The sequence below is a fragment of the Cervus canadensis genome, chromosome 17, assembly GCF_019320065.1.
Source record: "Cervus canadensis isolate Bull #8, Minnesota chromosome 17, ASM1932006v1, whole genome shotgun sequence".
In the NCBI taxonomy this organism is placed as follows: domain Eukaryota; kingdom Metazoa; phylum Chordata; class Mammalia; order Artiodactyla; family Cervidae; genus Cervus; species Cervus canadensis.
In genome coordinates this window covers 8016644-8041324 of record NC_057402.1, presented here as the reverse complement: position 1 = coordinate 8041324, position 24681 = coordinate 8016644, and the positions used below count along the sequence as shown (strand labels likewise).

At 52.8% G+C, this 24681-nt stretch overlaps 1 long non-coding RNA gene and 1 gene segment (V, D, J or C); one reads left to right on the top strand and one right to left on the bottom strand.

The window, feature by feature from the left end:
- Positions 1–23703, top strand: LOC122454892. The segment is given in 6 exon segments: positions 1–67; positions 150–457; positions 11461–11463; positions 15159–15197; positions 23363–23430; positions 23472–23703. Coding segments are annotated over 6 exon segments (696 nt in total).
- Positions 13164–14645, bottom strand: LOC122419669. The gene is made up of 3 exons (XR_006262957.1): positions 14494–14645; positions 13532–13593; positions 13164–13278 (listed from the first exon to the last, which is right to left on the bottom strand). It is a non-coding gene; the product is annotated as an uncharacterized LOC122419669 (long non-coding RNA).
- Positions 23704–24681: the final 978 nt, after the last annotated feature.

The following is a 24681-nucleotide window of genomic DNA, read 5'->3' as shown; positions in this document are numbered from 1 at the left end:
GTGACTCTCATCTGCTCGAAGATGAGCCCACTGTGGACCTTCCTCTTCGTGCTGTCAGCTCCCAGCGGTGAGTGTCTCTGGATCAGACATGGGCACGTGGGGAAGCTGCCTCTGAGCCCGTGAGTCACCGTGCTTCTCTCTGTCCACAGGGGTCCTGTCCCAGGTGCAGCTGCAGGAGTCGGGACCCAGCCTGGTGAAGCCCTCACAGACCCTCTCCCTCACCTGCGCTGTCTCTGGATTCTCACTAACCAGCTATGCTGTAGGCTGGGTCCGCCAGGCTCCAGGGAAGGCACTGGAGTGGGTTGGTGTTATATGCAGTGGTGGAAGCACAGGCTACAACCCAGCCCTGAAATCCCGGCTCAGCATCACCAGGGACACCTCCAAGAGCCAAGTCTCTCTCTCACTGAGCAGCGTGACACCTGAGGACACGGCCGTGTATTACTGTGCAAGAGACACAGTGAGGGGAAGTCAGAGTGAGCCCAGACAGAAACCTCCCTGCATGGGGGCCCAGGACCACCAGGGGGCGCTCGGGACTCAGTAGAAAGCTGAGCCCAGGAGGAGGTGCAGAAGAGGCTTTGGGGGCTGGAGGGCCTGAAGGGGATTCTCTTCAGAACCTGTTCTTTACTCCTCCTGCCCAGGAGCTAAGCCATAGATCCTCTTATGTGTCCTGATATTTCATTGCTATGGTTTATGTCACTCTCAGACAACTGTGTGTGTATATATATTTTAATTTTTCCTTGAAGTAAGGATAGCTTTATGCAAACACACACACACACGAACACAGAAACATAATAGTCAACAGCTAAAATTTTTTCTCCTTCATTTTTCTTCTTTTAAGGAACTCAGTAAAACACTTGACTCACGTTCATTTCAAAACTGTTAACTACCTGAAGTCCACACCCCATTCTGAGCTTCTGTCTGGATCATTCATGAGGGGAAATACAGAGGTCCTCAGGAGGATTTGTCCGTGGGGTCAGCATGGAGCCCACCACCCTCTGTGCTCACTCCCATCACAGTGGCCGTCACTGGTGCAGAGTAAGGAAGCAGGAGCTGTGCTGGGCTCAGCCCTGAGGAAGACCCACGGACTGAGAGGACGAGGAGCTGAGCTGAGACAGGGGAGGGGCAGGGGGCCGTCAGGACGAAGACCCTGGGCTCAGAAAGGGGGACCTGCCCTTGGATCTGGTTCCAAGCCATCTGGTAGACCCAGTGCTTTCCCACCCTAGCTGTCCAACCATGTAAATTCAGAGGGTGCCCATGGGGATCCTGGGATGACCAGGGTGAGCGTGACTACAGCCTCTCTGGACTCACAGGACTAGAGCTCCTCAATGCAAATTCCTCTTCAAGCTCCAGGGTAAAATCCACCCCTTGGTGGTGGGAGCTCACCCCTCTCTGCTCAGACTGGGCTGAGGTCTCATGGAAGGCACAGCTGTGGTGCAGAAGATGAGGCTGTGGGGTCTTCTCTGCCTGGTGACAGCTCCCCAAGGTGAGGGTCTCAGGTTCAGGCACGGGTCTGTGGGGATGGTTGTGACTGCAGGCCACTGACAGGGACTGACTCTCCTTGTCCCCAGGTGACCTGTCCCAGTGCAGCTGCAGGAGTCGGGCCCAGAACTGCTGAAGCCCTCACTGACCCTCTCCCTCACCTGCGCCGTCTCTGGTTACTCCATCACCAGTGGTTATGGTGGGAACTGGATCTGCCAGCCCCCAGGGAAGAGGCTAGCGTGGACAGGGTGCATATGTTATAATGGTGACACTCACTACAGCCCCTCCATCAAGAACCACACCTCCATCTGCAGGGACACATCCAAGAACCAGTTCTCCCTGCAGCTGAGCCCTGTGACCACTGAGGACACGGCCGTGTGTCACTGTGCAAGAGACACAGTGAGGGGAAGTCAGTGTCAGCCCAGACCCAAGTCACCCTCCGGGGGCTCCATGACCACGAGCGGGTGCTGGAGACACACAGTGGTGTTGTGCAGGTGCAGGTGCAGATGGTGACTGACGGCTGGTCTCCTGTCAGGACCTGGGCTTCCTCTCCTTGTAGCAGTTTCCCTGGGGAACTTCTCTGCATTCATGACTCTGTAGGTGCCTACTCAGCCTCTGAGGCAGAATGGTGTGTTGGGACAGGGGACCATATCCCCACGTCTCTTAGGGTCGCTTCCTCTTGTCACTTATGTCCGTTCTCTGGACATTTGGTGTAAGCCGGCTGAGTCCACAAGAGAGGCTCTGCGTGACTCAGCAATGCGGCTCAGCACAGGGCCAGTGAACGAGCTAGCCAGCGGTCAGCTGTGTAAGTGCATGCTGGACTCAGACAACAGAGGTGTGTAAACCCAGAGCCAGGGAAGAACCCCCCTAGGTGGTGCAAATGGAACTGACACTTCACTCACAGCATCAGCCATAGTTCCCTCCATGGAGATGCAGCGGGACCTCCACGCCAGCCTGGGATAGAAGTTGAGTCTGCTGACACCATGCAGAGATGCAGGAAGCTGAAAAGTTTGTGTCACCTGTGTTCCTGCATCTATGTCTGTGGTGTCATCAAACTCACCTTCTATATCAACCTGGGGTGTGGGGTCCCACTGAATTTCCATGGAGAAAACTATGAAGAGTGCTATGAGTGAGGTGTCATCTCTTTGAGCACCAACGGGGCATTCTTCCCTTCACTAACTGATAGGCTCTAGTAGGTGCAGTAGATTCTGTCATTTGGGCAGTTCTATGTTAGATAGAGGCCACATACTAAAGGAAAGCTTTTACTAGTAAAAACAATCCCTACTTGATATCCTCAGTTTTATTTTTAAGGTATGATCCACCAGAAGTTTATACGCGGACTCATCTTTCAATGAGAGAGCACAATACATCTAAGGAATATACAGAATATTCCCTGATGAATAAAGAAGCCACTGTGAGCACCCTCTTGGTGTTCAGCCATGTCTCCTGACTGTCTCATGGAACAAACGCTACCTTTTAGCTCATGGAACTTACTGATTTTAAATCACTTTTGTCCTGATTCATGCATGCTAGTCACTTCTGTCATGTCCGACTCTTTCCCACCCAATGGACTGTAGCCCATTAGGCTCCTCTGTCCATGAGAATTTCCAGGCAAAAGTGGGTTTGCATGCCCTCCTCCAGGACATCTTCCCGACAAAGGGATCAACCCCATCTCTCTTACATCTGCTGTATTTTCAGGTGGGTTCTTTACCACTAGAGCAACGTGATGTTTGATTTTGTTCAAATTGTTCCACTTTTAGCCTGGGGTTGGCTAAACTTTGGGGTTGGTGCCTGTAGCCCTTTGAAATTCCTGTGTGGTTTTGTGTCTTGGAAGACTCCATGGGCTGCGGGACTACTCATAGGCTGCCCCAGCGTTGTCTTGCACACTCCTATCCCAGCCCTGGAATTAGCCATTTCTCTAAGCAATTCTGCTTTCCTCGGCTGTGAGAAGTTGTCAGAAACCAGGAGTTTAGGGATAGTTGTTCCCATGCAGCTGTGCTGACGATGGCTGCTTGGCTAGCAGAGCTAGGGAATCTGTAACAGTGTCCCGCACCAGGTACACGCTGGTGTCTAGCAGTATTCCTGAATCTAGTCTTCTCTGCCGGTACTAGACTGAACTTTCAAACACAGTGGTGCATCCACCCCTACCCCAAAGCTTCACGGACCTCTCTAGCCGTCCTCCCTGGCATCTGGAACTGCCCACGCAACAGCGAGAAGCCTGGTTCCCATCACGTGCCATCTGGTACCTAGTGCTCGGGTCCCAGTATGCACACGCAGTGTTCTGAGTGGTCAGCACTGTCCGCGAGGACACACGGGGTCATTGTCGAGGCTCAGCCCGGTGAGCACTCCTTTACCCTCAGCCTGACAGACCCCACATGTTGGGAAAGTTCCCACAGATCCCACCACCTTCAGCATGCTGTTGTAAGCTGTGTAATGTCAGTAGACATTGTTTACAGTCCATATTTCATCCTGAGAATCAGGACCTCCTAAATGATGTTGTACATGTGCATGTTAGGTTCATCCTTCATGCCAACAAGCTCCGCGGTTTTTGACAAGGGCATGATATCGTGGGTCCACCGTCCCAGGTCATACAGCATAGCTTCACCACCCCTAACAATCACCTACGCTTCACCCGTCCAGTGCCCTCCCTTCAATTCCTGGATCCGCTGACAGGTTTATCCTATGTGTGTGTGTGTGTACGGGTGCTCCTTTGGGTCTGACTCGTTCAGACCCCCTGGACTGTAGCCCACCAGGCTTCTCTGTCCATGGGATTTTCCAGGCAAGAATCTTGGAGCGGGTTGCCATTTCCTCCCTCAGAGGATCCTTTCCACCCGGGGACTGAACCCGTGTTTCCCACGTCTCTTGTGTCTCCTACCTTAGCAAGCAGATTCTTTACCACTGCACCACCTGGGAAGCCCTGTCCTGACTATAGTTTTCCCCTTTCCAGAACGGCCTATAAATGAACTCATACCATATGCAGGCCTTTAAGACTGCTTTCTCTCACTTCGCCAAATGCATGTAAGGTTCTTTCACACTAGCCATGGACATTCCAGAAAGGAAATTAAGAAACTATTCCATTTAAAATTGCATCGAAAAGAATTAAATGCCTAGCAATAAATTTAACCAAGGCAAGGAGAGACATGTGCCCTGAAAACTACAAAACATAAGACAAAACATGAACCACAGGAAGAAATGAGACTCCATGCGTGTTCAGTTGTACCTGACTTTTTGAGACCCGCTGGGCTGTAGCCCGCCAGGCTTCTCTGTCCATGGGGTTTTTCAGGCAAGAACACTGGAGAGGGTTGCCATTTCCTCGGGCAGGGCATCTTCCCGACCCAGGGATCTTACTTCTCCCAACAACCTTGATTCAGCCTGTGCTTCACGGAGCCCTCCCCTCCTCCGTCTCCTGCACTGACAGGCAGGTTCCTTGCCGCGCGCACCACCTAGTGCACAGACACCTGAGTTCACAGATGGAGCAGCTTTTTCACATTGAAGGAGAGCAAGGCTTCTCCGAGTCAGTGACATGACCAGTGAGGAGCAGGCAGCCACTGAGAGGGCTGATGGGAGCCTTCAGGGCCCGGAGAGAGGAGGTGGCTGCTCAACTGTTTGGTGTCAAATGGTTGGTTTCATGACACATGAAGTTTCCATCCACTGAAAAGAACAGATTCCTAGATGACCCTTCAGGGTTTGATCGCTCTTTCTTCTACTCTTCCCCTGCATGTGTGGCCCACAGGCGGCCCGCTCTTTCTCTGGGAAAGGACGCCGTGCGTGCCTCCAGTCTCAGCAGTCATGGGTGAAGCTACTCCAGCCGTTTGTGTGCACTGTGTGGACGCACCTCAGGTCACTCAGGAAGACACCGAGAAGCATGCTTGCCGATCTCAGGATAAAGCTGCAGATATTGCTCAGTCGCTAAGTCAGCTCCGTGAACTGCAGCACGCCAGGCCACTTGTCCTCCACTACCTCTTGGAGTTTGCTCAAACTCATGTCCGCTGAGTTGGTGATGCTATCTAACCACCTCATTCTCTGCCGCCCCTTTCTCCTTGTGGCCTCAATCTTTCTCAGGATCTGGGTCTTTTCCAATGAGTCAGCTCTTCACATCAGGAGGCTAAAGTAGCGGAGCTTCAGCATCATTCCTTCCAATGACTATCCAGGGTTGATCTCCTTTAGGATTGACTGGTTTGATCTCCCTGCTGTTCAAGGGACTCTCAAGAGTCTTCTCCAGCAGCACAGTTCAAAAGCATCAACTCTTTGCTGCTCAGCCTTCTTTATGGAAAATGGCAACCCATTCCAGGGTCCTTGCCACGAGAACCTCACAAATAGCATGAAAAGGGTAAAACCATGCTACCTTACTTCGAAACTGCCACACCGCCTGCCGAGCTGACTGACTGGTCAACCTTCTTTCCACAACAATGACGAGCTTTTCCATTGTCTTCCTCACTGGTCAGCAGTGGGCATCGCAAGACTGGTGGGTTTTAGCCATTCTAACAGTATGGCCAAACAGTGGCCCTGGGGGTGAGGACAGCTCTTAGGGAGGGTCTGGATTTTCTCCGGTCCTGAAGCTCTCAGACATGTCCCCTCCATACCTGTGGAGACGGACCCTCAGTCTCCTGAAAGTCCACTGCACTGTGACCTTCACAGAAGGGGAGTGGTCCCACAGACAGCACAGGTCTTGCTACAAGCACGGGGTTCCAGACCCCCACCCCACCCCAGAAGCTCTGTCTGACGCACACCAGAGTGGGCCGAGAGGCCCTCCCCACCCCAAGTGCCCCATCACACTGCTCCCAGGTCATTCTGTCTCCTCAATAGCAGCCTGGGTGGTGGGACGACAGAGGGATGATGAAGCCCACCCTGCCTCCTGAAATGCAGTCTGGGGCAACATGCAAGTGTCTCTGTTCCCATGCGTGCTGTCCTGTGGGAGCCAGAGGGGCCAGCTCCCGGTGGGTGTGTGAGACACGCCCCGATGGACCCCCATCCTCCTCCGCTCCGGCTCTGGCCAAGTCCAGGGAAAGGGGGGTGGCAGAAAGGTCAGTGGGTGGTGGAACCCCATGGCCAACCCCGGCCGGTAGAAGTGGTGGCCACAGCAGTCCTGGAACAATGTCCGCCTCTTGGAAAAGTCGCATTACACAATCCCCTAGCCCATCAGGCAGCGGGCTGGCTGCTTTGCAGGCGCCCCATGGCCCTGCCTCAATGGGCCAGGCCAGGAACCCCACGAGGCCACCCTGGCACCCGTGCACTGCCCACACTGCATCTGCTCCTGACGATGCCTCACTCACAGCTTCTCTGCTCAGGGGGCAGGCGACCGGGGGCAAGCCCTCTGGGCCAGCACTTCGATCCTTGGAGGTCACGAGCACCCTCTCGATCACCCCCTCTGGGGAGGGGGACCAGCTGCCTTTTACAGGATCCCTGCAGCCAAAGAAAGGTTCTACAGGACTAGTCCCCCCAACCCAACCTCACCCCAGCAACCCCAACTTCTGCATAATGATAGCTTCTGTAAACCACACGTGCAGGGAACACAGTAGCTGGTTATGCCCCAGGTAGCCACATGCATGTGCTCCACATGCTCTCCACACCAAGCCCTGAGGTCCCCACCCTTACTGTGGGGCCCACACTGGCAGCGGGAAGGGGACCCTGTGTATGGTAACTGCATGTCTAGCCTAGGAGCTGCCATGCTGTGGGCCCCTTCAGAAATCCCAGGGGTCCCTGGCCTCTGCTGGCTCTCCTGCCACCTGTGGGTGTGTGATGTTTGCCTCCTTCTAAGGTTATGCCTGTCTCATCCGCAGCCCACACTCAGGAGGCTGACACGACCTCCTGAGACCCATGGAGCCAATTGGGCTGCTAAATATAGCCAGAATGGATACCGATCCTTTTCACACCCAATGTGAAAGCTGCCTGTATGCCTGGTGGAGGGTATTGGTCAGCAGGTGTCCTCTCATGCCCTGAAAAAGACAGCGTGTAGGTACAGAAGGGTGGAAACAGTGACCGGGTACATCACATCTAAGCTGAGTGAAGGTTCTGAGACTCCTGTCTTCTGATGTTGTCTCTGGGGCTGAGCCTCATCACGGAGGACCCCCCAGATAGGCAAGATAAAGAAACTGAACACTAGGATCTGGGTCTTATCCTGAATGTGGCAGACCATCCAGATTTGGGAAGATGGAAAAACTGTGGACAGCAGAAGCCAGGCTCCACGGCATCGGCAGCCTCTTGCCTGTTGCGAATTCGTCTCCAGTTGCACGTCTCAGGGACTCGGATACCACAGGACTGCCAAAGCACCTGCCCAGTTATCATCACAGAACTTCCCAGGAGCACACAGGCTGCCAGCCCTCGCACAACCCACATCCGGTGTTCCTGCAACCAAAAACACCAGGCCCGGAAATCAGAGACGGACCTACCTGTGGGCAGGGAGAGCTGACAGCCTCCCCAGCACGTGCCTCCGCCGCAACAGCCGCTGCTGCACAGGCCTGAAGGCAGACGCAGCGCGCCGTCCTCTACAGGATCCAGCAGGTGAAAGCAAACACCTTTCCCGCCTGCAGGAAGTACTCCCTTTGACCGTTTCTGCAAACGGTGAGGAGGACGTGAAGGCGTCTGTAACTCCCCCAGGATGACAGCAGGCACGGACACAGAATTCAGAGCCAAGAGGAAAGGGGCAGGGCTGCGGAGCAGCAGGGCCCAGAGACATCCCGGAGCCCGAGCTCCTTCCGCTCGGCTGGCCTCACGGCAGGCCGATCCGCCCAGGGCCGGGAGTCGGGTCACGAGTCGCAGCCTCACTGGCAGAGCCAGCGGACAGAGCAGAGGGCCAGCGAGGGTCCTCCTGAGTCGTCTCGCCTGGGGTTTCACTCTAGTTCCTCGTGTGGTGCAGGGACCGGGAGGTGAGGAGGTAGAGTGCTACAGGCCACAGGCTGCTGCAGACACTCCCTGCTTCCCGCTGGATTCTGCAGGGAGGGCTCCGGTTCTCATCCCCTGCAGCCATGCCCAGCGGGGCTTGGCCAAGGGTTTCCTGTAAGCTGATACTGGGGCAAGGGGGCAGGGATCAGGAGACAGCCACTCCGTACACCATGGGCCACCTCCCTGTAGCGAGCAGCTTGCAGTCAAGGCAACAGGACACAGACATGAAAGGGGAGGAACCAGATCCTACTTGTTCTCTCCCAAGACAAGAAGGCAAAAAGCGACAAGGCCCCATGAGCAAAATGCAGCAGGGGGCACCCTCTGTTGATACAGAGTTCTCATATTAAAGATGAAAGATAAATCTTGCTTTTGATTTTGCCCTGTGAGTGAGTTTCTGTCCTCTGTGGATGGCTACAAAGTTGTGTAAAAATGCCTGAAATATTTCCTTGTTCCCCTTGGGTACCAGCAGGCCCCCTGGGTCCACAGAGGCACAGGTGAAAATCATCCCCTGCCAGGAAAGAGTCTTACAGAAGGACAAGAAGGGAACCCGGGTCTCACAGTCAGGCCTGGCTTCTGGTCTCACCAGCCGGGGTCAGCAAGAATCACAGAGAGCGTCCCAGAGGAGAGTGGGGAGCCTGCTCCTCAGGGGGCCTAAAAGAAGCTTCCAAGCGAAAACCAAGAGGAACACACGGTTTGCAAGTGACCTACCTGCTAACCAGAATAAGACACATGCAATTATGAACTTTTAAGACATTTTCAGCACCTATGAACGTGACGTGAGCAGTGTCTGGTTCCAATCGCCAAAGTAGAAGGAAGTGGTGCTCACCGGGAGGAAGAGAGGACTGCGCAGGAGGGGGCCTGGCAGCCCCCGCGGGCAGAGCGGGGTCGTGAGCCGCGGTGCAGGTGTACGTCGGGCATGCAGACCGCTGGAAGAAGGGCTGGACGTGTGGGGTGGAGACAGGCCTCCGCTCCCCTGCCCTGCCCCTGCCATGTCACCCTCGTGGACCCGCCCTCCGCCCGCCCCTGCTCAGCCCCCGCTGGTCTGATGACCAGGCTCCCCCAGGGCCTCGCCCGGTGACTGTGACGCAGTCTCTGCAGATGACCCGCCCGGGCTGGGCGCTGGCAGCCCAGGCACCCTTTGTTCTCCCTCAGTGTCTCCTCGGGCGGCAGTGGCCTCAGCACGCGGCTCAGGCCTGGCTCCTCTGCGGGGCCTCCCCTTCTCTGTCCTCGCTGGCCGACATCCCTGAGCAGCACCCCCATGCTGGCCGAGGGCCGGGTCACCCTGAGGGCAGCCCTCTGGCTGCTCGGGCTCTGGGCAGTGCTGGCCGCTGTCCAGTGCTCTCCGGACCGCCCCTCATGGCGCTACATCTCCACGGAGGTGGTGATTCCCAGGAAGGAGCCGCACCAAGGCAAGGGGGCCCAGGTGCTGGGCTGGCTCTCCTACAGCCTGCGCTTTGGGGGACAGAGGCACCTTATCCGCATGCGGCGCAAGAGGCTCTTTTGGCCTGGGTACCTGATGATGACTCAGGATGACCAAGGAGTCCTGCAGACGGACCACCCCTTCGTCCCTGAAGACTGTTACTACTTTGGCTACCTGGAGGAGACCCCTTTCTCCATGGTCACCATGAACACGTGCTATGGGGGTCTCCAGGGTTATATGAAGTTGGATGACCTTACCTACGAAATCAGCCCCCTCAAGCATTCTCAAAAGTTTGAGCACGCTGTTTCTCAGATGGTGGCAGATGCCAATGCAATGGGACCCATGCACAGACCGGGGTATGAGGAGGAAAGGGACCCTCTGCTCTCTCCAGCAAACATCACTGCAGGCCCCAGGGTGTCTAGTAAGACCTTTGCATTCCATGTAGCAGTTATGAAAGGATCAGTTCAGTCTACTAATGCATTTTACAGAACCTTAAGGAATGTGTCAGCAACTGTTCAGTACATGGTGGATGTGGGCAATATCATTGATGCCGTTTATCGTGGTCTTGAGATTAGGTTTTACATTAGCGTCCTACACCTTTATGACGTCAGGGACCCAGTCAGCACTGCGTCTCTCGTGTCCGGGAGCTCATATTTCCAGTTCTATGCTCTTAACCTGTTTCCTGCTTTTAAACCACATACATCCATAGTCTTTAATACAGTTCAACCACCTGATGGTACCTATGTTCCAAACCTGTATAGTTTGTGCCATAGAAGTAATTTGCTGCCAATTGCTACATCAGGGAAAAATCTCCTAACAGCGGCTCTCTATCTGTGCTTTCTAATGGGCAGAAGTGTGGGTCTGTTGTATGACGGCGATAACTGTGTTTGCCAGAGAAGGACCACCTGCATTATGAATGGCTACCAGTCACTGACAGATGCTTTCAGTAACTGCTCCTACGAGCATTTATATTATACAATTCTGTATGATACAGGCATTTGTATGTATCAAGATAAGCCAGAATATTACAATAGATCATTGACACACCAACGTTGTGGAAACGGAGAAGTGGAAAATGGGGAGCGATGCGACTGTGGCTCCTTCAAGCAGTGCTATAACAACCCATGCTGTGACACCCTCTGTTCCTGGACTGCTAAAAGTAAATGTGATGCAGAAACATGCTGCACAAACTGCACATTCTCCAAGCCTGGGACGCTCTGCAGACCCATGCAGAGTATGTGTGACCTTCCTGAGTACTGCCGTGGGGTTAGTCAGCTCTGTCCTAAAGATGTTTTTATGCAAGATGGAACCCCATGTGGTGAAGAAGGCTACTGCTTTAATGGAAGTTGCACTGACCGCAATGTGCATTGCAAAGAAATCTTTGGTAGAGGGGCTTTCAATGCTCCCCGTATATGCTATGGTCTAAACGGAGGAGCCAACCGATTTGGACACTGTAGACTAAGAGATGACTCTCTCCACTTTGTAGCTTGTAGGAGGCGGGATGAGCCTTGTGGAAGGCTGCAGTGCACCAACGTCACTTCTCTCCCCCGGCTGCAGGAACACGTTGCATTTCATCAAACTCCTATATTAGGGACCTTGTGTTTTGGACTGGACCTACACCGTGGGACAGGAACCGTTGATGTTGGCCGAGTGAGAGACGGTGCCGTCTGTGCTAACAGAGTGTACTGTTTAAACAGCTTCTGCAACAATTCTGTGGGTGAAATAGAGTACAGGTGTGCCCCTCAGAAATGCAGCTTCAGAGGAGTTTGCAACAGTGAAAACCACTGCCATTGCCACAGGGGCTGGGCACCTCCGCTTTGCAAAGCCAAGGGTGACGGAGGGAGTGAAGACAGCGGACCCCCTCCGAATGAATTTCGATCAGTACCATTCGAAAAAGCAGTTATAGTCTATCTGAGACTGGTGTTCGCTCGCCTGTACGCCCTTCTAGCTGCATTGCTCTTTGGTGTGGCCACAAATGTAAAAAAAATCCATACCACCAAAATTAAGGAAGAAACCGTACAATCTGTGTAAACCACCCTCCTGACCCCTGCACAACTGCAGGGGAGGTAGTAGGAACACCTGAGAAGGAATCAGTGATAGACAGCAAAGCTGAAGTCTGCGGCAGACAGGGGTGGGGGCAGGTATCAGGAGGGTCAGCCTTCTCACACCAGGTCTCTTCGATAGGCCGCTGACCAGCACTCTGAAATAAATGTTGAAAACCAAACATAGGTGTCCTCTAGTATTTTGTATTCCTAAGAACTCAAACTGAGCCTGAGACTGGTCAGGAGAGAGCTGAGACAGCTACTGGGTCTTGACACAAAGTTGCTGGTCCCAGTGTTAACAACCCCCTTAGGGGCAACTTTATTTAGCTTTTCTCCAAATCACTGCTCTTGAACACAGGTTTTCCTCATCTCCTAGGTGCCTTCTCTTTTGCCAAACCCAAACTGGATTGAGGGTGGTCGAGGACTACTCCCAGTCGAGGACTATTCACGTGGGGTGGGGGGCGAATGGGGTGGTCTGCCACACGTGGCAGCCCCACTGTCCTCTGGCAGCTGGGCAGGGTGGGTGCCTTCCACGTCCAGCCTCAGGACAGAGCAGAGACCCAGACAGACACTTCTCACCCTTGGGTGACCTCTGGCTGTTTCTGAGGTGAACGTCATGCACGTGTGTGCAAGAATGAGTGTGCTCAAGTGCTGGGTGTGTCTGGCCCCCGTGAGGACACACCCCCAGGAGGCGAGCCTGGAGCCCAAGGCCTCCAGGCTCTGCAGACCCAGCGCTAGAATCTAGATTGGCTATCCTCTTTTTCCACAATTCTGGGGTAAAGGCTTTAAAATCCTCAAACTCAAACTGGGTTCTAAAACTCAGCGATGGAAGGTTCTGGAAACACTCTCCTGGCCCCACAATGGCTCCAGGAAGTGGGAGCCCAGGGACGACTGGGTCTGCTTGGGAGATTCAATGCCAGCATTCATGGGTGAAGACCCTCCTAACCTCCCCAGGGTCCTCCCACCTCCCACCGACCCCTGCCTGCAGAGCCCAGTGCAGGCGGAAGAGGTGCCCTACCTTGTCCAGGGGCAGGACTGTTCACTCCCTCTCCTGATCAGGTCTGGCAGATGCCTGGGTTTACATGCTTGGAACACAGGGGTACCTCCTCAGAACCTTGACAAAGCCTCCTTTGGCCCACCTGCTCCCTCTCTTACCTGAGGAAGCAAGTGAACCAGAGACAGCACCCCATGGCGAAAGGCCATCCTCCCACCAAAGCTCTTGAGAGACAAGGTTCTTCTCTGCCCAGCTGGCTCATCCCCCAACTGGGAGAAGAAGCTGGAGAAAGTGGGCTGCTGTGGATTAGCCATTGCAAAGTCCCGCTGAGCAAAGTCAGAGGTTTCGGGTTCATCCAGGGCTTTGGGAGGAGGGAGGGGATGCAGAGGCAGTATTGTCATGGTTCTTGACCTGAAGCAGCCCAATGGAAAACACTTATTTGGTATTAGTCGATTCTGAAACTGAAAGCAGAAGTAGCGTCTAAAATAGAGGATAGCTTCCCCTGTCTCTGGGGAAGAACCAAAGAAACCTGGACCAAGCAGCAAGTATCAAGAGTGGGACTGATGACAGTGACTGGTGAGTGAGCCCCAGGAGCCCTGGACCGGCTGGGAGGGGCTCGTCGGGGGAAGGCGGGCCCCACCGGGGAGGAGATGCTCCCTAGGCCTCCCACCACCCACAAGAGCCACGCCTCCCTGACCGGCCCCGCCTCAGTACCTGCATGTTGGAGAAGACTCTGGAGAGTCTCTTGGACTGCAAGGAGATCCAACCAGTCCATCCTAAAAGAAATCAGTCCTGAATATTCATTGGAGGACTGATGCTGAAGCTGAAGACCCAATATTCTGACAAACTGATGTGAAGAACTGACTCCTTGGAAAAGACCCTGATCCTGGGAAAGACTGAAGGCGGGAGGAGAAAAGGACGACAGAGGATGAGATGGTTGGAGGGCGTCACCGACTCGATGGACATGAGTTTGAGCAAGCTCAGAGAGATGGTGATGGACAGGGAGGCCTGGTGTGCTGCAGTCCATGGGGTCGCAGAGCGGGACATGACTGAGAGACTGAACTGACTGAACTGAGGCCTCCCGCCACTCCCCAGAGCCACGCCTTCCTGCCTCCTGCTCTCAGCTGTCCTTGCTCATAGACGCCAGCTGGCCCCCTACAGGGGGCAGCACTGCAGTCCCTGTGGCCCGGGGGCTGCTAGCAGCCTCAGAAGGAAAACCCACCTGCATGGAGCCCCCAGGACAGGCCGCCTCACCCAGCCCAGGCTGAGCGGGTAGGCATGGACACTGCTGAGGGCCTCAGCAAGCAGCCACAGCTGCCCAGACAGCTGCAGCCCCACGAGGGCACATGCCGGGGGCACTTGGCTCCAGGGGCCCTGCTGGCCACCTGGGGCTCCAGAGGTGACCTGCAGGGGACGAGGGGAGACTGCCCTCTACCTGGGGCCCCGTGTGGTGCCCAGAGGAACCCCGGGGCAGTGGCCAGGCTCCTCTTGTCCTCAAAGGCGCACTATCAGCCTCAGAACACAGGGCTGGCGAGTCCTCCGTCCAGACCCAGCAGAGTGTGCGTCGTCCACTCTGCCTGAGCTCACCGCGGACCTGCCCTGGACTCCCTGCCTCTGCCCCATCCTCCCCAGACCCAGAGCCCTCCCCCAGCCCAGAACCAGCCCTGCCCACCCACCCCAGTGCTGTCTTCTCATCACAGCCTCCGTCCTCGCATGGAGATCTGGCACCACCAGCAGCTGGCAGGCAACAGTGTGCTGGGTCCTTTGCTGCCAGTGGCCAGCCTGTGGAGTAATTGGTCGTCACGGTCATCACGGGTCCCCTGGGGATTCATGGTGAGGACCCAGAAAGTGGCACGTGGGTGCTGCGCATGGTGCCCAGACCACAGCAAGCACTCAGTCCGCCAGGCTCTGCAACAGCTACTGCCACTCCGTGCCAGCAACCCGAGCCGCCTCCCTCCCTCTGCGGCAGCTGACACACCTGCCCCCACCCACAGCTCCGGAACGCGTGCGCCCACCCCCAGAGGAGCTGTGTCTGTGGAGCCAAAGCCTAGCCGTGGCATGCGCTCCAGCGGCTCTGCCCCTCGGGCAGGGCACGACACACCCTCCAGCTGGAGGCCGCCTCCCCAGCGCGCTGTGCTCGCAGGCAGCCCGGCCATCCAGCGTGTTTGCAGCATTGCTCCCTGTCTCTGCCCCAGTCCAGGGGCGCTCCCTGCCCCGCACCACCTGCTCCCCCCACAGGCTCTGCTCCTCTGCCCTGGACACAGTGCGGGCTGGGAGGCCCGAGCAGGTCAGAGCACAGGGGTTCGCAGAGTTGGCCGACAAAGTCAGCGCCATCACCCAGAATGCTGCTTTTCCAGCAACAAAACTGACTGAGGAAGAGGTAGGAATCTAATTAGAAGGCTAATCCTCAAGAAAGCGCTGAGGTTACCGAGTTTGCAATCACCCGCACAGGCGAATCTGGGCCCCGGTGGATTTGGGACAGGTTTCAGACGTCTGCAAAACTGGTCATAGCCATGTGTAGGAATCCTGCCCTGATGCCCCATGGCTGTGTGTGGGTTGCTGCCCTGATGCCCCCAAAAGGAGAAGCTCAGGCTGGATGACATGTCAGCAAACAGCCAGACGTCATCACTGAAACTCTTATTCTTGTTTGTTGTGGTTTAGACGCTAAGTTGTGTCCAACTTTTCACAACCTCATGGAATGTATAGCCCATCAGGTTCTTCTAGCCATGGGGTTTCCCAGGCAAGAATAATGGAGTCTGTTGCCATTTCCTTCTCTAGGGGAGCTTCCTGACCCAAGAACAAACCAACATTTCCTGCATTGGCAGGAGACTTCTTTACCAGTGAGCCACCAGGGAAGTCCAGATGAAAGTCTAGGAAGTCAAATTCTGTCCAGTTCACTGCACAGACTCAGATCAGACACTCAGAACTCTGTACAGCTCACCCAGTGATCTCGCCCACGGGAAACAAAGACTCACTCTATTAAGCCACTGCAAGCCCATGTGGACACCAAGGGGGCACCCTCTTCTTTCCACACCTGAAGTGACCCTGAAAACTGATGAGATGGCTTTTATATTTAAGACAGGACAGCCTCTGCAGAAAGTGCCCGTGGGAGCCATTACACCTAAGTCTCCCTCCCAGCCCTGCAACTTAGCCGCCCGCCACCCCATAGGTCAGCCTGGGGAGCTCAAGATAGACTGGTGTCCCTACCTGCCAGGTTCCTGTGAGGACACTGTCCACGGCCGCCCTGCTCTGGCCTCTGCTCAGCTTCTGAGGTTCCCTGACCCGCCACCACCGCCCTGAAGGGGCTCGGAATGCGGCTCAGCAGGACATCAAACCTGGGCTCAGAGAGCCACTCAGTCCAGGATGAACACAGCCTTGCACCTGGACGAGGGTCCTCCATGGCTGCATGGTGGGCTGGGCAAGGAGGCATCACAGGCCACCCTGCCGTTGGGCCCGTCCAGACCTGGACCAGCTGACAGCTTCCGAGGGCTCCACACCCACCAGACAAGACCACAGGGGCGCTGAAGGCCAGCAGCGGGGTTTCTGATGCCGGCTGTATCATGGTGGTGTTATGACAGTTACGGTTGGCCCACAGTGACACTCTCCATGACAGAAACCTCTGAATGCGAGGGCCCACTACCAGAGATGCTGTAAGCTGTGTTTGGGGTACGGCTCTGCCCTCCTGACATCGGACTGCACCCTGCACACCCTCAGCCTGCTTTCTCAGGGCAGCAACAGCCTGACGAAGGGTCCTGGGCCATTAGCTGGGCTGCTGAGACCCAGACAATGAGACCCCCAGCAGCTTCCCGCCCCCTCGACCCGGAGGAACTTGTGCAGGCCTGAGGCAGGCTGGGCCTCTGCTGGGACGCCCATGGTCTCAGCCACTCATAGCACCAGCCGCGGGCGGGCAGTGGGCCAGGCTCAGACTCAAAGGCCCACACTCCCAGGTCCTGTCCTGACCGGCCGCCCAACCTCATCACAGCAGCCCTGGGCCGGGGAGGGTAACGGGGATTCTGGGCAGTTCTGGGTCACTGCGGAGCTGAGGGGAGCGACACTGAAAGAGGAGATGTAGCCATACTGGCCCCCTAGGGACCCGAGCCCAGGCCAGAGGTCAGAGAGCAGAGTGCAGCCTGACCCGCACCGCCCTAGACCTGGGGTGGGCCAGCAACGTCTCCAGGTCTTGGAGCTGGGCAAGTCATGGGTTCCGACTGTGTCCCCATCCTCCTCCGTGTCTCCAGAGTAACCGGCCAGAGTTACCCCCAGTGGCCTGAGCTGCCCAGGGACATGTCCAGCCCCTGCGGTCCCCACATTGACACCCAGGAGCCTCAGAGCCACACTGTCCGCATGTATCCACCAGGACCACAGACCCCATACCCTGCCTGCTGCCTGGGGCTGGCCGCAGTGCTGGCTCATAGGGAGCAGATCTGGAGGACTCCACGGGAGGCAGGATCGAGGCAGCACTCAGGCCCCTTTTCAGGAAGTGATCCCAGGAAGACTGTGAGGCTGCACCATGACAGGCAGCCTAGATTAGGAGTTGGCCTGGTTTTCCAGGGTAACATGATTATCAGGCCACCTGGAGCCAGCCAATCAACATGCGCCTTGCAAGAAAAAGGGAACCTATTAGGGAAAGCTGAAAAAGCCCGCAAATGCCCAAGTTTGAAAAAAAGCCCGCAAAGGCTTGGGCCAATAAGATTACTTTGCAAACAGGTAACCAATCCGCTTAATCCAGCCACCAACTGCTTATGTGCACCCTATAAATTTGGGTAACCGTTTGGGCCCAGGGCTCTTGGACCCTGCACCACTGCGTTGGTTGCGGCAAGAGCCCTGACTCGAGTCAGGAATAAACTTCCCTTTCTTTGCGTGTTGCATTGTCTTGGAAGCCTTCTCTCTTCCAGCTCGGGGATTCGGACATCGGGCATAACATTTGGGGGCTCGTCCGGGATCCCTTGACCGGGGAAAGAGAACACTTCCAGGACAGAGGGGAAGGATAAATAATAGCACCGGTGCTCAGGCAGGACAGGAAAGTCCAGTGTAAATCCAAGGCCCTGCTGAGAAGCAGGAAGGTATCTGGTGCAGGAGAAAGCTTTCTATAAAGTGGGAACAGATTGGACGTTCCAGCCGGCGCAAGACCGAGGCCAGCGAGCGCACTGGAAGGCAGCCGGCTCTGTGGGAAGGAGAGTTCCTCTCCTGATCCCGAGTCTGGTGAGTAGTGGACGCCATTCGGTAAGGTAAACCTTGTACCGGGGGGCAAGAAAATTCAGGGGGCCTGAAAACCCAGCGCTGTGTTGTCGGCCGATGTTGGTCTGTCCGTGTGTTTGTCTTCGGCTCTCTGTGTTTGTGTGTGTGCCGGCATTGTCTCTGGTCTCCCTTTTCTGGAAGCCCAGGGAAAAGTCCTGTAACGCCTGGGTGTCTGTAGGTGGCAGGAGACGTCTGTAAGTCCACCCCTTTTGCCCCCCTCTCCCGCCTCCTCCTCCTTCTTCTTTCAACCTGGCTTCCTATCCTCCTTTTGAAATCTTTGAAGATATCTGAAGTTTTGTGTCTCTATAGAAGGTTTTCTGAGAGACTGTATTCTTGTATTCAAGGGAGTGTCTGATGAGAACTGCCAGGTTTATATGTATTTTAACTCTGTTCTGTGTTGTGATTTGTGATGGCTATTTTGCTTTGTCTGGCCACCATTTAGACCTGCCACCGTTTTGTTAGAACTTGATTTTCTTTCCCTGTGCCTTGAGACCAGGGCTCTCAGGAACACTCATCTAGACCATCTTTAACCCCTGAGACTGCAAAAAAAAAAAGAAAAAAAAAGAAGCCTTTAAAAATGTTATTTATTTAAATTTTATATTGTAATATCTAATTCATGACCAAACTTAGAAAATAAAGCTAGATCTTGCACTGTGTCTGTCTAAATATGTTTTGGTATGTCTTTGTCTCTGGAAAATATTTTTTAGGTTAATTTGTAAATGAGCTCTATTTAATTGGCTTTAAAAAAAGGGGTAAGTGCTTACAAATCAAATAACTCTAAATTAAACAATAAATTCCAGGTTTAGGTGAACTGGGAAATATTCAGTATTAAATACCTGATATTAATGTTTGTTTGTTGACCTATCTAATATAGACATGTCTTAGAGTAATTAACATCAAGTGAAATATTTTCATTGTACCTTGGTTTAATATAAGTTAAATATTATACCTGTTACGGGTTTGTTAACAAGGAAATTACCTCGAGTAAAAAAAAAAACTTCTAAAAAATGTAGATGAGGTATGAGTTTGTATATAAACTCTATTAAAGATAATTGTTCTTTAAAAATTTCAGTTTAAAATAGTCTCTCCAGATTGGTGTAACTTGAATTTCTAAGGGTTGTGCTAAACTAAGTATTAGAAGTTTATTAAATAATTAGGTCATTTCCAAATGAAATAAGATTTTGAAATATTTACTACTAAACACTGATTTCCTTTTACAGAAAAACTAAAGAGATTTGGGACTATAAATAAATAATATTTGATGCCATCCTAAAATGTTTTAAGAAAGCAAGGGTTTTAGAAATTATCACTGATATTTATGCTCACCAATCTATAAAATGCTAATATAAAAGTTAGCTCTTGGTTGCTAAAGGAAAGCAAGAAGTGTGCTTTCAGTAAAAAAAAGTGTAAAAAAATACTAAAAAGAGTTATGCATGATCAGGATTTTCTAAAATTAGATTACAATTAGTTAGATAAATAGATTTGGTTAAGAATGACAGGGTCGTAAGAAAACTGGTTAGAGCCAATTAGGTCCAAGATGGCAGAACTGACTTTCACTAGACCTTGAGCCTTGGTATTTGCACCCATTGTGACATATCAACAAGCTAAATGATACACCCATCAAAATTGACTAAATCTGACCAAATGTTCTAAAGCTTTTAATTGATCTTTTTGATAAAACTTCCTAAATCGAATTCTTTTGAAGTTCCTTTGACATCTAGCTAACTTTGGGGTGTTTCAGAGGGCCCCTGAAACATCCCAAAGAGAGATATTAAACTGTTTATTTGGTTGGTTAAATTACATGAAAAAGATTATCAAATGAGTAGTAAATCCACTCATGTTATAATGTATAAAAAATTACTAATACAGATATCCTAGAAATTATATGGAGTTCTTAACATTTTGATATGTCTTAGTATTCTAATGAAAAACCTGATGACTTCACAAAAGTTAACAAAGGACTGAATGAACCGGTGAATATGCTTATAACTTTTATGGTTTCTATCTGAGAAATTATAGGTTTAAATCGTGTGTTTTCCAGGAGTAGGAAAAACTACTCTACACCAAGATGAAAAGACAACAACATCAGAGGTAGACAGCTTGCCCAAGATGCTGGATCTGCTTCGTATGATCATTTATAATGTTTTCTTGACTTCTTAGACCTTTGTATATAAATCAAATGCTTTTCTATCATAGGCCTGATTCTATGCCAGTTTTAAAATTCAATCCAATTGTTGGGTTTGTGGCCAATTACCTGTATCTAGTTCTGGGTTACCTTGGTAAATTTCTCTGCTACAAGACTCTAACTGGTTGGCCCTGAGGAAATTTACTTAAAAAAAATTATAGTCATATTCAGGTCACTGTGATACTACCAGACGGGATCCCCTCACTGGGCCAATTAAAAATGCCTACTCTGACTCTGGCCATAAATTTGAGCCTTTTTCTATTCCTCAAGCTCAATCAGAGCAAAAAGAAAAGTTTTAGCAAAAGAAAAAGAAATCTCCCACAATTATGAGATAGATTTATATAGATAACACCAGGCTATGGTAATTTAGGTTTAAAGTCTCCTCTGTGTTAAAAACAATTAAATCATACTAAAGGTAATCAGTCTAGTAACACTAGAAAACTGGGCTATGTGCCTTATAGACGGTGGTGCCAAGGTATAATTTCCCTGAAAGATAAAGATTCGTACAGAGTAGACTAAGTCAGACGACCTGGGATATACTGGGTTACATCTAATGGAAACTCTTAGGTCTTACTTGCGACTTTACTAGTACTGCTGGCTATGTTCTTTGTATTTCACCTGTTTTACAAAATTGCTATTTCTTACAGTGCCAAATGTGTGACTGAGGCCTCTGATAAAATGATATATATATATGAGATCGATGATGATGGCAGTATAACTCTAGATAAGAGAAAAAGCAACAAGAGGGAATGTTTTCCTGGACCAAGAGGCTAGTAAGACAGGTGGTCCAGAGAATTTTGGATACTGTTTTATGGCCTAGTCCAGTAACAGCACACTGAGTGGCCTGTCAACAAAATCTTTGCCAAACCTGAGAATGGACATTCTCAGCACCATGGGATAAAAATGGTCATGAAATGCCCCCTCAAAATCATAGTCAAGTTTATGAGCAAAAAGGGGCTCTGCCAACTGAAGATTGACACTTGCCACCTACATCTACAGAGATTAAATCATGGCCACTGCAACTGCTGACTTTCAACGGCCCTGAAAGGAGTTCAGGGTGAAGATCAAGAATGAGGCGTTCCGTGCTCTGGGAAAAACTGGCAGAACAGGCCTTCAGATAGTTAGATCTTTTCAGGAGATTTTATGAGTCCCAATTCTTGCATCTTCTTATACCTAGAAAAACACTAACATCATTAATGGTGCCATCTGCTTTGGCTATTAAAGAAAAATTTCACAATTAAAAGTCAAAATAGAGTACTCAGCTATGGTTCAGACATCCTGGGAAATAACCAGGTGATACTATGGGTGTAATTTCAGATTAGACATTGTATTGCTAAACACTCGAGTTTTCTGAGTCGTGTCAGGCTTAGATGCCACCATTCTCAAAACAATGTCTGCTGGAAGCTAGTAACTTCTACCTTACTTTTTATAAAACTAGGCAACTGGCAACCTGGCTACAAGTCTCCCTGAAGTGCCAGGTCCAGACTGGGTTTCAGGCCTATTCTTCTAAAAGAAAGAGATTTATTTTGTCTATTAAAACTCCAGTTATCCCTCCTCTAGCTACTACTAACTGGGTATGTTACAACAAAATGGCAGACCAAGGGATTGAGATTTTAATCATACAAGGCTCAAATCTAGGACTTGGAACTCAAGAATACTTCCAATTCAGTGTCTCTTCTCCAAGCTGAGGCAGTCCTATGCCCCATTTTGACAAAAAATTATCACAGTCATAGTTGCCCTGTTCCCTAAATTAAAACTGAACAGGACTCTGTGGGGTGGCGACTCTGGAGTACAGATCTGCTGTACTGTAGGATATAGGCTTTATTCAGCCTCCTTGACCTTCCCTGAGTTCCAAAGGGTAGATTCAAACAATTGCTAATCAGGGAAGGGAAAAAAATACAGAAACAGAGGGAAAACAATCAAATGGTGGTACAGCCTTGAGACGGGTCCTGGTTCCTACTCAAAGAAATATGCATAACAATGTCTTTTGAGTTCTTCTACAGAACTGGAGCCCCCACCCAGGTGAAAGATGGTAACTTCAGACTAAACACAAGATTCCTAGAACACAGTTCTGTTGCTTGACCACCAGCCAATCACCTCAAATGTTGCCTCCTGTTTCTGGGGACCAGTGATGACCATCCTGTTAGGTCTCCTGTTTGGCCCCTGTCTATTTTATCTCTGAGAGGCGCCAACAGTTTCAAACTAAGTTGCTGTTACTACAAGAGTAAGAGCTGGTTTCAGATATAAAACACCCCAACTTAGGTCAGGTATAGAGAGACTTCTGCTCTGCTAGGCAGGCCTACGCCCAGGCACAGCAGGAAGAAGTTACAGAAGAAAGAGACCTCCGCCCCAATTCCCAAAAAGCATCTTGAGTATGAAGTCTCTCAAGGGGGAGTTGTTAGAGAAAACACGCTCCCTGTCCGTCCACCTAATATTACTCAGATCTCAATATTTGACTGCCCCCACAGATGATATAGAAGACCCATGATTGGGCCTTCCACAGAAACAACAAGACAGGGGGGAATGTGAGGCTGTGCCATGACAGGCAGCCTAGATTAGGAGTTGGCCTGGTTTTCCAGGGTAACATGATTATCAGGCCACCTAGAGCCAGCCAATCAACATGCACCTAGCAAGAAAAAGGGAACCTATCAGGGAAAGCTGAAAAAGCCCGCAAATGCCCAAGTTTGAAAAAAAGCCCGCAAAGGCTTGGGCCAATAAGATTACTTTGCAAACAGGTAACCAATCCGCTTAATCCAGCCACCAACTGCTTATGTGCACCCTATAAATTTGGGTAACCGTTTGGGCCCAGGGCTCTTGGACCCTGCACCACTGCGTTGGTTGCGGCAATAGCCCTGACTCGAGTCAGGAATAAACTTCCCTTTCTTTGCCTGTTGCATTGTCTTGGAAGCCTTCTCTCTTCCTGCTCCGGGATTCAGACATAGGGCATAACAAAGACCACCACAAAAGAGGCCCCCGGGCCCACCTCCCAGCCACGGGGGAACCCCAGGGCCATCTCCTCCTAGAGGAGAGTCATTTACACAGGTCTTCCTCGGGAGCCCCACAGCATGGCCCCTCCAGGTGCTCACGCCTCGGCTCCAGCTCTGAGTTCTCGGCCACCCCAGACAGCCGTGGTGGCCCGGCCCACAGCAGACCCCCAGAAGCCCGAGGCCCCCATTGGCTCTACGTTCAGGTGTGTCCACAGCCTCCACTTGCCTGCCCATCACCCCCAAGCCTGTCTGCAAGAGGGTCTGGACCCCGCTCGGGGCAGAGGTTCAAGGCGGCACTCACCGCGCTTCTTTCCTGGGTGCGGGCCACGCGCCAGACCTCAGAGCCAGAGCTGGTCTCCGTGGGGCAGCGGCTTGACACACCCGGGGCCCCGGCAGCCTCTTCTCTGTGCAGCAACGCCCCCGCCCCCGCCGCCCCCAGACAGGAAAGCCCTGAAGCCCCAGGCCAGCTCCGGTGACAGCTGCTCACTGAGTCTGACTGCAAGGCCCCTTCCTGCCTGGCTTCCTGCCCTGCCCCACCCCCCACACAGGCCTGGAGGTCCGCAGAGACTTCTAGCAGAGAGCCGGACTGCCCAGCTCAGAGGCAGGGTGCCTGCCAATCCTTCCCTTGCTCACCATCCCGGGTCCCTGCACGGGGCCTGGGCGGGGGCCGCAGTCAGGCGCAGGCCTCGCTGCAGTTCATGAGCAAAGATGCAGAGCATGACAGGGGGGCCAGGTCTCCCTGCTCAGTCTGGTCTGGAGTCGGTCGGGGTGACTTCCTGGAGGAGGCGGCACTTTCAGCTACAGTGGGAGGGAAGGAGCGTCTAGGACTCAGTGACAGGACACAGGGGTGCAGAAGGACACCCCAGGGCTCTGCCTGCAGCAGCCTGGGGAGGACGGGGAAGCAGCTCAAGGACTGGAGGCTCAGGGCTCTGAGACCCTGCGCTCAGCCAGGAAGGGCTCCGCAGGCGGGGGCTCCTTGGCCCCAAGGCTCTCAGTGCTCCTGCCCCTGCGCAGTGGGGAGGGCCTGAGGGTCACGCAAAGGCCCCCCACACCCGCCCCAGGTCCCTGAGATCCATGCACAAAGCTCTAGCCCACAGGGTCCCCCAGAGTCTCACTGAAATGCAGAAAGCAGTGCAGCAGTCGGGGCTGGGGGCACACAGGAGACCCTGAGCTGCTGGACCACAATGCTGGGGACCCCAGAGTGCAGGGACAGTGAGTGCCCTGGGAAGGAGGGGGCAGTAGGCACCACCCCCACCCTGCCCCTGCCCACCAGGAGGCTCCCCCGCCCCCAGAAGACCTCAGTCCCCACAGGAGAGCCCTGACAGCTCCCTCGCTGGTCACACCGCCATCCGCCTGGAGACCAACACGGACCACCGGGAGTGCCCTCCCTGGACCCTGAGAGCCGCTGCTCCCCTCACTGTTAGTCACCAGCATGCACACCCTCAGTCCTGGCT